This window comes from Alexandromys fortis, unplaced genomic scaffold, assembly GCF_014885135.2.
Source record: "Alexandromys fortis isolate MF-2015 unplaced genomic scaffold, M_Fortis_MF-2015_v1.1 scaffold_138, whole genome shotgun sequence".
Lineage (NCBI taxonomy): Eukaryota > Metazoa > Chordata > Mammalia > Rodentia > Cricetidae > Alexandromys > Alexandromys fortis.
The window spans coordinates 2114637-2127382 of NW_026068034.1; the positions used below are offsets into that span (position 1 = coordinate 2114637).

The 12746-nt window shown below is 43.0% G+C and overlaps 1 protein-coding gene across 2 annotated transcripts in view; it reads right to left on the reverse strand.

Moving 5' to 3' along the window:
• Nucleotides 1-12746, reverse strand: part of M1ap (meiosis 1 associated protein) — an 84275-nt gene that overhangs the window by 62375 nt on the left and 9154 nt on the right. For both annotated transcript variants that reach the window (XM_050164980.1, XM_050164979.1), the window contains exon 2: nt 7451-7636. In XM_050164980.1, coding sequence (XP_050020937.1) covers nt 7451-7636 — 186 coding nt within the window. The remainder of the gene's footprint in view (nt 1-7450; nt 7637-12746) is intronic.

Below are 12746 nucleotides of genomic sequence, written 5' to 3' on the forward strand. Positions count from 1 at the left end.
GATGCTCACCTTACTAGACCTGGATGGAGGTGGGTGGTCCTTGGACTTCCCACAGGGCAGGGAACCCTGATTGCTCTTTGGGCTGACAAGGGAGGGGGACTTGATTGGGGGAGGGGGAGGGAAAGGGGAGGCGGAGGTGGGGGAGAGACAGAAATCTTTAATAAATAAATAAATTAATTAAAAAAAACCAATGCCTGGCCATTAGCTCTAGCCTCTTATTGGCTAACTCTCATATCTTGATTAACCCATTTCCATTAAATCTGTGGCTTACTGGGAAAGATCCTATCCTACGTCTGTCTTGGGCCGGAGATCCACGGAGTCTGTCCGACTCTGCTTTCTTTCTCCCAAGTATTCTGTTTGGTCTACTCCACCTATCTAAATTCTGCTCTATCAAAAAGCCAAGGCAGTTTCTTTATTAACCAATGAACGTAACACATAGACAGATGACCCTCCTACTCCAGGTTTCTAGTTTAATTCAACTGTGGTCAGAGAGCAGACACAAGATGATTTTTGTATGAAATTGGTAGAGAGTTCTTTAAGGATCACAGCATGGCCAACCTTTGTGTGTGTTCCATTTGAGCTTCAGAATACTATTCATTTGTCTGTTTTAGATGACATGTTCTATAGATACTGATTATATTCTTTTGATTGAACTGAAGAGTTCAGTTATACCTTATAGATTGTTCTGCCTGCTCTATCTTTCCAGGTCTGGTAGAGGGTGCTGAGGTTTCCAGTAAGAACAGTGGATTTATCTGTTCATCTTTGCAGTTCTATTATATCTTGCCTTATGTAGATGGCATTGTGCTAGGGACTGTCACATTAAGAATTGTTATATTATGATGTTATGATATCATGATGTCATGTCAAGGGTTTAAAAAATTATCTTAGTTTTAAATTTTAACACCCCCCCCCCACATTTTCTCTTTTTTACCATACCCTTTTTGTATATATTATGACTTCCAGTTTAACGTTTTTATGGGATTCCTGAGTACTCAAATGAGAGGGTCTCTGAGTCTTTATCTGTTTTTTTGTGTCTTTTCTTGGGCTCTTTTCCTTCTTCCTCCTCTTCCTCTTCATTCTACTCCAATGTCTTAGTTTTTGTTTTATATTCTTTTATTTTATTATTATTCTTTAGAAACCTGTTTGTTTTCTAATGAGAGACAGAAAGGGGGTGAACCTGATGGGAGAGGAAGTAGAGAAAAACTGGAAAGAGCAGAGGGATGAGAAATTGTAATCAGGATATATTATGTGAGAAAAAAGTTATTTTCAATAAAAGGGAGAAAAAAGAACAATGTATAATTATGTATAGCTATTTCGGTATCCTGTGGCCCTGCTAAGCTGATGCATAAAACTAGTCATCTCAACAGTCCAGCCCTTGCCTATTCCTCCTGTGCTTTGGAGGCTGGTGAATACTGTTCCAGTCTGGCCATTCTAACAAATTTTACTCTCTGAGATTCCAGGTGGGGAATTTTGATCATGGGTCCTCCACTCAGAGCTCACTGGTGACTTTCAGAAGCTAAGCTATAGTGGAAACGATCATTTCTGTAGCTAGAAAGACAATGGTGGGGACACCTGCTTCTGCGATTTTATAGCTCTGTGACGTTAATGAATTGCTAAATTTCCCGAACCACATTTTCCTCATCTCGCAAGCAATGACTATTGTCACGAGGGTGGTGTCTGGCATGGACGGCCGTCAACATTTGCAGTTATGCACAGCTTCATGCTTTGTCGCTGTCTCCATGTCTTCATCCTTGTTCCCCTCCATCAGAGAGACACCAGAATGCTTCTAACTTCATGTCTCGGACCCTAAGTGTGGGTGTCTGAGCTTCCCTGGCTCAGAAGCTTCCAAACAGCCCACTGTCCCCTCCTGGTTGTCTCTGGACAGAAGTCATCTGTCTTCTCAGTCACTGAGAACAACCACAAAGGAGAACACTTTGTCAGAGTGAACAGCCGCGGTGTGTCATCTACCTTAAATTAGAATAAATAAAGGAAAAATTACCTAAACTACTAAAGTGCTTTTAGTAGCCCTTTCGTGGTATGCACACCACGAAACAAGACATGAATTCTGTGGGGCTCTAGTTCTTATCATGCTGAAATGAAATCCAATTCAAATTAAATAAAAGCAAATTATAATGTAGTAAAATTTAATAAGCAGTATATTTATATGACAAATGATACCATTTTGCTAAAGTAAAAATGCCATTGTCTATGTTGTGCAGTGTGTTTACAGTACTGTGTCATTACTTGACTGATTTAACTTTATCACCATTTATTTTTATTTATAAAATCTTTGATAATAAAAAAAGAATCATTGTGTTGGTGCTGGGGAGATGGCTTGGCAGTTAAGAGCACTGGCTGTTCTTTCAAGAACTGGGCTCAGTTCACAACCCTCAGCAATTCCAGCTTCAGGGAATTCAGAACCCTCTCTGGCCTTCTGGGCACTGAACACGCAAGAAGTGCACTTATATATGTGCAGGCAAAACACCCATACATATAAAACAAAGTTTGTGTGTGTGTTTCTGAGATAGGGTCTTACTGTATAGCTCTGGCTATCTTAGAACTCAGTATATAGACCAGGCTGGCCTTGAAGTCATAGAAATCTGGCTGCCTCTGCCTCCTGAGTGCTAGGATTAAAGGTCTGCGCCACCACATCCCACAATAAATAAATATTTTTAAAAATTGTTAAAAAACAAAAAAGTTAAAACATTAAAAAGAGTTGTCATGCTATTTGGAATAACGGATTTACCACTGTATAATATTCTTTTGCCCTGGATAACTTTGTGTACCTTGACATTTCTTTGCCTGAAATTAATACGTCTCCTCTTGCTTTGACTGGTGTTTTTCTCTACACATTTGCTTTTAAGCTCTATATATCTTTCTATTTAATGTGGGCTTCTTATAAAATAAATTATTTATTTTATTTATTATTGGTGTGTGTGTATGTGTGCACGTGTGCGCGTGCACACACACGCACACGCATGCGTCATGGAGTAAGTATGGAGGTCAGAGGACAACTTTCAGTTGTTTTCTCTTTCTACTGTGAGTTTCAAGGATCCAGGTTTTCAAGTTTAAGCAGCAAGCGTTCTTAGTGGCTGAGAAAATTCTAGTGCGGGTTTCTTGTAGACGAAACATAATCAAGTTTTTATTTTGATCCATTTTGACTTTCTCTACTTTTTACCTGGGGCTCCTAGGTCGCTGACGTTAAGTAACTAGTGACGCTGTGGCACTGATCTACACTGTCACCATTGTATGTCTGTCACACGTGCCTTTTTTCCTGTTTCACCCCCTTCCTTCTTTCCTTTCTTTCTCTTTTTTCTCTGCAGGGATAGAACCTGGCCTTTTTACATGCTTGGAAAATGCCCCGCCTTGAACCACACTGCCATGCTTCTAATGATTTTAGTTAAGCAGCTCCTATGATTTCATTTTCTTTCCAATTTTTAGCAATTGGCTGTACTTTTTTTTTAACTTTACAAAGTAGTCATCCAAGAGCTTATAACATATAGTCATGACTAATCCAGGTCCACTCTCAAATAACACTACTATGTTACAGGAAGTATAAGCATGCTACAGACATAATTTTGAGCCAGGCATGGTGAATCAGAAGTTCAAGACCACCCTCAGCTACACAGCAAGTGTGAGGCCAGCAGGGGCCAAGACTCTCAAACATGCAATAACTATCTCAATTTTCCACCCCTCTTTTACATCACTGCTGCCACCTTCTCACTGATTAATAAACGTAAGTGTGTATGCACGACCAGCATGCTGTTGCTCTGATTTTGAACAAAATGTTACCTGTTTCATGAGTTAAGACTAAGAGAAATGCCTTCATTTATCTTCACAGTTCCTCTTGATACATTTTACTTTTCAGGTATAGATACACAATTATAACCTGTATTATTTTCCTTCTCTTTCCCCCCACGAGGATAATTTCCCACAGATTGTAGTTCGGTGAACTCTTTTACTCTAGCTATTTTATTCTCCCCTCTTCTTCTCTTGAATGGTCTTGGAGACGTTGACTGGAACCCTCGTGCTCCCACCCCTTTCCCTCCCTGTTAGTTCTCTTCATTCCACAGGGCAGTCTGCTTCTACTTTATGACTTTATGTCACATATACATATGATTTTATCTGTCTGTATAAAATCTGGGATCCACAAATGAGAAAATGTGACTTTTGTCCTTCTGGGTCTGACTTAATTCACTTAATTTGATATCTTCTTGTTACATCCGTTTTTCTGCAAATGATGCAATTCATTCTTCCTTCTCATTGAAGAAAATTCCATTGTGCACGTAGACCACATCTCCATCCATTCCCCTGTTGAGAGAATCCAGACTGACTCTATAGCTCAGCTATTATGAATAATGCTACAATAAGCATTGCTGTAGACTATCTTTGTGGTATATTGATTGTTTGTATGTTTCATGATTTCCTTTAGGAGGTAGGAGTTTGTGCCTTCTTTGATTTATTACTCCAAGTTCAATGCCCCATACATATGTAAAGCGCAATCTATATCATACATTATATAACATTAGTCAGGACTTCTTCCTTGAGAGGATGGGTTTTGAATTCCTCCTTTCCCTGTGACGTCTCCTGTAGCAAACTGACATGCGATGTGTGGGTTAAGGCTCCTGTTCAAGCCTGCAAATCCAGATCTGTGGGTACGCAGTGTCCTAGTGGAGAGTGGAGAGCAAACCACCTTTTGGGTTGAGTTTTGCTGAGTGGCCAGTAGGTGTCAGGATTTCCTCATTTTTTTTGGTCCCAGGCCTCTGCATGGACTAGGATTTTGGGTAGTTTCCACCCATTAGTGTTTCTTGTGCACTGGAAGATTGAATTTCCCAAGCTTGCCTTATTGCACATTCTTATCACATAAATCAGGTTTCTGTTTTTTTTTTTTTAGAAGCAGAGCATTTTAAAATTATTAGGACAAAGTGACAACTTCCAACTTCTTCACATGTGAACCGGAAATGGAAAATTCCATACTATTATTTTTCAAGTCATCTGTTTGCAGCCAGAGGTCACCAAAACTGAGACTATTTCAGCCACTCACAAATGTACCCATAGAATATCCACCCACGACTTATTTAAGATTATTTCAAGATTGTCTCAGCCTGGAGCCAGATTAGCATCCATTTTGACATTTGCTAATTCCAAGAAAACTGAGTCAATTTGAGTCAAAATTTGATTAAAGACCAATATTTCTCAGAAAATTGGGAATCAGTCTACCTCAAGGCCCAGCCATACTACTCTTGGGCATATACCCGGATGACCATCCTCCATCCTACCACAAGGATACTGCTTAACTATGTTTATAGCTGCTTTATTTGTAATAGCCAGGAACTGGAAACAACCTAGATTTCTCTCAACTGAAGAATGGATAAAGAAAATGTGGTACATTAAACAATGGAGTATTACTTGGCTGTTGAAAACAATAATTTTTTTATATTTATTTATTTATTATGTATACAATATTCTTTCTGTGTGTATGCCTGAAGGCCAGAAGAGGGCACCAGACCTCATTACAGATGGTTGTGAGCCACCATGTGGTTGCTGGGAATTGAACTCAGGACCTTTGGAAGAGCAGGCAATGCTCTTAACCACTGAGCCATCTCTCCAGCCCCCAAAAACAATAAAATTTTTAAGTAAATGGATGGAACTAGAAAAAAAAAGTCATCCTGAATGAGGTAACCCAGAAGACAAGGATGGTACGTACTCACTTATAAATGGACATTAGTTGTTAAATAAAGAATAATGACACAATCCACAGACCCAGAAAGGCTAAGTAACAAAGAGGGCTCATGTGGGTGGGGGCACGGATCTTCCTGGAAGGGGAAATAGAATAGATTTTGCAGGGGAACAGGGGGCAAGTAGGAATGTGAACAATAGGGTTCAGGATGGGAGAAGATGAAGGGAGAGAGTTTTGGGAGAGATGACTAGAATTGGGGGGCATCTGGGGAGGCAATGTAGAAAGCCAGTGCAGTGGAAATCCCCCATAATCTACAAGAGGGACACACAGTGAAGTCTCCTAGTAAGGGGGATCCAGAGCCTGAACCAGCCATCTTCTATAATCAGACAAGCTCCCCGCAGTGGGACTGGGACATAACCCAGCTATAAGACCTTCAGCATACATTATGTCCTGCCTGCAAGATGTGCTGGGGTGGTGCAGAACTAACAGGAGTGGCCAACCAATGACTGGTCCAACTTGAAGCCCATGCTATGTGAATCCTACACCTAACACTGCTTGGACAGCAGGATCCAGAGGCAGGATACTCGAGAGACCCAAGGTAGGACCAAATACAACTGCAAAAGAAGTCAGTGAAATGATTCCTAATGATATTCTGTTATATTCATATTATTAGTGCCTGGCCCAATTGTCATTAGGGAAGCTTCCTCTGGCAGCTGATAGGGGCAGATGCAGAGACACACAGCTAAACACCAGGTGAAGCCAGGGGCAGCCTGAAGAAGAGGGGGAAGGACTGGAGGAGCCAGAGGGGTCAAGAAAACAACCCACAGAATCAAGTAAACGGGGCTGATAGGGGCTCACAGACACTGAAGAGACAATCAAGCAGCCTGTGTGGGTCTGAGCTAGGTCCTGTGAATATCCATTATGGTGTGTAGCTTGGTGGCCATAACTTGTAGCAAATGTGTAATTACCAAATCAGCCTTTTCCGACTCAAGGCAGTTGCCCATTGAAAACCTGAATAGGTATCAATGGTGAGGTGCATATATTTTAGTTTTCCAAATTCTACAAAATGGAACACATCCATCTGTCAGATTTTACTCCTTTGAGTATCCTTTGGGTTACTTCCTCAAGGTATTGGTGTTTGGTATATAAAGAACAAGTAGGACATTTCCTTATAATTTCCTTGGCTTGTTGCCATGTGATAGAAAAGTCTTTTTGTAAACCTTTGCTTTTGACTTTTTTTTTTGTTTTTTCAAGACAGGGTTTCTCTGTGGCTTTGAAGCCTGTCCTGGAACTAGCTCTGTAGACCAGGCTGGTCTTGAACTCACAGAGATCCGCCTGCCTCTGCCTCCCGAGTGCTGGGATTAAAGGCGTGTGCCACCATCGCCCGGCTTGACATGATTTTTTTAAAGATTTATTTATTTATTATGTATACAGTGTTCTGCCTGCATGTATCCCTTCAGGCCAGAAGAGGGTGCAAACACACACACACACACACACACACACACACACACGCATGCGTGTGTGCATGCATATGCACATGCACAGAAAAAAAAAAGGATAAAGTACTGAGGAGAAAAGGAAAAAAGGACTGAATTTGTTATGGATTATGGGAAAGGGAAATAATCTTTTACTTGCAGGTAGCTGAACATTTAGCCTTGAAATCACATTCAATACCTATGCAACAAAACAACATAAGGATAATAAATATGAAACACCTACACAGATGGAAATGGGAAAATGGCTTAGTGCCCTAAAGGCAGCATCACCTACCTCCAGGGAAGTACTGGGCTGAGTAGCACTGGTGGCCATGTATCTGCTGAACTGTTTGAACTGTTGGAGCCCATCCTCTACAGCCAGTGGCAGTGAGGTTTGATGGGGTCTGTAACAACCTTCTACCTGCAGCATGCGCAGCTCTGAGATGCAGGTCTGCAACCTAACGAAGTTCCCTCTCACTTGCTGCAGAGAAAAGGGAATCAAAGACACAAATCTTTAGTAACCCAGTATGTTGGCTAGCTTCTGTCAAATCAACACAGACTTGAGTTACCTGGGAAGAAGAAACCACAATCGAGGAATTGCTTCCCTCAGATTGGTCTATTAGCTTGTCTATGTGGCATTTTCTTGATTAACGATTGATGTAGGAGGGCCTAGCCTCGACCACCCTGGACTGGTAGCTCTGAGTTGTGTAAGAAATTAGGCTGAGAAAGCAAGGGGAGCAAGTCAGTAAGGAGCTTTCCTCCTAAACCAGGGAGTGGTGGTACAACCCTTTAATCCCAGCACTTGGTAGGCAGAGGCTAGTAGATTTCTGAGTTCAAGGCCAGCCTGGTCTACAGAGTGAGTTCCAGGGCTACACAAAGAAACCATGTCTTGAAAAACCAAAACAAAAAGAGCTTTAGATTCCCAGAAGTGAAGTCTGGCAATTGAACTCGGGTCCTCTGAAAAAGCAGTGCGTGCACGCTCTTAACTTGTGAGCCATCTCTCCACCCCCAACACTTTGTTTCATAGCTTTCAGAAAAATCACTGCACTGTGTACTTTATTTTCCCTTTTATATCTGCTTTTCTTGCCACACTGGGGAGACTTGAGCCTGCTGTGGTTTCTGTTCTCAGAGCTCCATGTTTATCTGATTACTTCACATCGTCTCTAGCAGTATTGATTCCCTGCCTTCTCCTTCCTCTCCTGCTGCTCTCAGTACAGTCATCCATGGCGTCTCTCTTAGAACGCACCCTTACCTGCTGCTTGACAAGATCAGACGCCAGCTACTGAGCATGACCAGGTAAGCACTACAGGCAGACCAGAGCATCCTGAACCCCAATACCTCATTGTAGATAATGCAACATTTCAATAATTCTTTGTAATGGAAAATTTAAAGGAATTAGGAAGAGTTTCATTATAGGGACATTCTTCTGGAATCCTTCTTTGGGAGGGAAGTTAATCACCTGGATTAGAATTATTTATATTCATGTCACAGTGGCTATAAAAGGAATTCTAATATTTTAATTATGAATTCTGTGTCATTATTCCTTATAAAAGGTTCAGAATTATTTGATGATACTAAAAAATTAAATGTGAGGGATAATCTTGGGTCTGTCCTGGGTATGTTCCCCCATTCAGTATTTTTCTGCATTTACATTTTGAGGTGTCCCTGCAGACAGGAAATGCCAGCTGTCTTTATTGTGCAGTAAAAATGGAATTAAGAGCCTGTTTTCCTGTAGACTGGATTGTTGGTCCATACATGATGTAGACATCATGTGGTCGCATCATGCTTGCGATTTTCTTGAGTTTCTAACTAGCATTGAGTTTATTGTTCTCCAGGGAGGAAATTTTGGCTAGTCATCTTTCCTGAGTACCGGTGGGGAGTCCTAAGTGTTTTTTTTTTTTTTTTTTCCAGGACTGACTACAGGCAATGAAAAGGCTCTACCTGGCAGGTTTCATGGGGTAGTGGAGGAAGAGAAACAGCAGGTTCCATCCTGGATCTGGCATACAGCCAATTCCTCGAAGGACGTGGCCAAGGACTCAGGGTGCCCTGGCACAGGCTGTTCTTGGGAGATTTGTGTCCCTCGCCCTGACACCTGCATTCCTAGGTCTCTGAGGCCTACAGCTACACTTTCCTCAAGGGCTTCTGTCAAGACTTCTTTCTGAGAGAAATGGAGAAATGAATACACTTTTCTCTAGCCTGACTCGGTTCTTTTCTACTGCTAACCTTTCCTCTTTGCTTTCTCCAACCCCAGGTTGATAAGACCACCAAAGTGTTTTGTCTGGGGTTCATTCAACAGTGAGCCTGATCTGTGCCAATGTATTCGTATCTCAATCCTTCGGAGAAAAATGGAAAAACTGGGTGTGGATTACTCCCACCTGTAATCCTAGCAGTTGATGGAATAAATTGGAGGAATTGTCACAACTTTGAAGCCAGCTTGAACCAGATAGTGATCCCCAGGCCAGGCTGGTTGACATAGTAACACCATTGTAAATAAACAAAGGAATGAAATAAACAGTTACCACCAGCACCACCAACAGCAATCTGAATGGGGGAGCAGGCACTTCGCCCAGGTTACACTCTTGGCTACTCGCTTTCAGGAGGCAATTAGCCTCAACCCTTTCCCATGGTTTGTCAGTTCCTTTGGCACCTGGCAGATTAGCTGTTTCCCAGCTTAGTGAAACACCCGGCCACTTCATGGTTTCTAGTATAAAACTGCCTGCCTTTCCTAATGGAGGGATTAAGGGATCAACTGATTTAAAAATGGCCACCTATACTGGGAGTAGCAGAGAGACAAACCATCTGAAGAAAAATTATCACAGCACTCGATACCGGGAAGTTTTTGTTTGCCTTCCAGATCACTGTCCACTTTTCTCTCCCTGGTTTTGTAACCTTGGAGGCTGATCTCTAGGGACCAGTTCCATGTGTTTCTTCACATTCCTGCTTCTAAAAAGGCCTGTCCAATGGGAGGCACTAGCTGGGGATTTACCTGCGGGAACCCCACGTACCAATGCTGTACTTAGGTGAGCTCAGGCTCTCCTCCTCAGCAAAATTCCATTGTCAAGGTCCTCAGACCTGCTGCAGTGGTCCTGAATAAAATCTATGGAGCTTTAACAAGAGTCACTGTGTTTTCTTTAACAAAGGTCCCAGATCCCACAAGGCAGCTCTCTCTAGTCTTGGGTGGCCTGGCTGAGGCACTATCCTTTGTTGACTCTGCCTAAACTCTGCCTTCACTTCTGCAAATATTCTCTTTCTGTATCTCTGAAAAATTTTCAGCTTGGATATGCCATCTGTTCTTGCCTGCAACTTGACTGACTTATATAGCTCCTTAAAGAGCTTCCTTTAAAAGGGAAAAAGGGAATTCTCTTTCCTTTCCCATATATAGTTCTTTCTCCTCTAGCTACCTAGGTCTCTTTGAAGCCCCAGAGCCCACTTCTAGACCCAAGAGGATGGCTGGCACCTGCCTGGTTTCCTCTTCTGTGCTGAGGCTTGGAAACTTAAGGGAATAGACTGTGATAGCCCAAGGTTAGCCTCATTGTACTATGTGATGAGTACAGTGTCCTGAGAAGTGTGTGTGTGCGTGCGTGCCCGCGTGTGTGGAGGCCAGAGGTCAACCTCCAGCGTCACGCAGCAGACGCTGTCCTAGTTTGCATTTGTTGCTGTGATAAACACCACGACCAAAAGCGGCTTGGGGGAGGAAAGGGTTATTTTAATTTATAGTTTATGGTCCAGCACTGAGGGAAGCTGGGACAGGAACTCAGGAATCGAAGTGAAGACCTTGGAGGAGTGCTGCTCACTGACTTGCTCAGCTACCTGACTGGCTTACACAGTCTACCTGCCCAGGAAGGCACTGCCAACAGGAGGTTAGGTCCTCCTACATCAGTTAGCAATCAAGAAAATGCTCCCACATGCCAATCTGAGGGAGGCAATTCCGCAGTTAAGGTTTCTTCTTCCCAGATGTGTCAAGTTGACAATCAAGATTCGTCATTATAGGAGCCATCTCCCTTTTATTTTATCCTGTTGAGCCCGGTCTCCCTGGGAGCCGAGGCATGCTGACTGGGCTGTGCTAGAGCACCAGGAACCCTCCTGTTTCTGCCTCCCCAGCTCTGGGGTAACAAGCACACACCACACCCAGCTTTTTACTCAAGGCTCAGGATCAAGCTCAGGTCCTCATCCTTGAGCCAGCAGGACCAGCTTTAATTGTGTGTGCTCACACTCCAAACAGGCCCTTGAACTCAGTCTCAAGCTGATGCAGGCAAGCTCCTTAACTGTGAACTACCTCCACAGCCTCTTGTCATGTGTTTCCTTTGGGTTATCTCAGCAAGAGGGTGCATCTGGTTCTTGTTGCTTTGCCTGGATGGAACAGTGACTTGTTTCGGATGAATGGAATGTGGAAGAACCGAACTTTTTGTGGCCAGGACATAAAACATATCCTCTCTCCTCTCTCTCTCTTTCTCTTTCTCTCAACTGCTTGCGGAAGAGCTCAGATGGGAACATGCAAATAACTCTATGTAGAGATCCAGGTGGTGAGGAAACATGAACTTCTAATTTTCATCTGAATATTCTGCTTTAGAACCTGCTCCTCCAGCTCTAGTCAAGCTTCAGAAGACTACAATCATAGCTGCCATATTTAAAACAACCTCATGAGAAACTCCATGCCTGAGCTACCTACCTGAGCTGCTTGTACATTTTTAACTCACAATAATCATGAAACAATAAATGTTTATTATGTTAAGACACCACACTTTCATATAATCTGGCAGAAAAAGTTAATGATCTGGGGAACCAAATTCTACTCAACTTGTAGAAGGTATCAGTTGAACTCCTTAATTAATTTAATAATTTTTAAAAGATGTTTTTATTTATTATGTATAGCGTTCTGTCTGCACGTACAACTGCAGGCCAGAAGAGGGCACCAGATCTCATTACAGATGACTATGAGCCGCCGTGTGGTTGCTGGGAATTGAACTCAGGACCTCTGGAAGAGCAGGCAGTGCTCTTAACCACTGAGCCATCTCTCCAGCATCCCCTTAGTTAATTTTTAATGATTTTCTATCCCAATCCAGCTGAAACAACAATGTACAGACAAACAAACTAGACTAATTACTCTGAGACTATATGAAATCCTTTCCCTGACTGGGTGGTCTTGGAGACTGAGGTAGTTGGTGTTATTCCTTGGAAACTACAGCTCCCAGACTTCTCCTGGATTACCGTCACCTGTGTGCGCGCTGGCTGCGCCCAGGTGAAGGTCATTCCTCCCAGATAACCTTGCGCCCCCCCACCCCCCGTTAAAAGCGAGGGTCCACGAGGCTTCGCTCTCTCTTGGCCTTTTCCTCCCCCTACCCTTGTGTGTCTCGCACGTCCCACCCCTTATTGTGTTCCCCTCTCCCCATTAAAGTGCACCCACGTGGGAGCCGCGTGTCTCGTCTCTCCTTTACGTGCGCGTCTCGTCTATCTTGTGTTTGTCCACACACCCACGCCGCCGCCGTTTTAAAGGAATAATATTGGTGCCGTCGACTCGGGGACTACTTCGTGCCGGATTCTCCACCCGAGGTCCGGGCTCCGGGCCTCTGGCGCCTCCCGGAGTCCGGGAC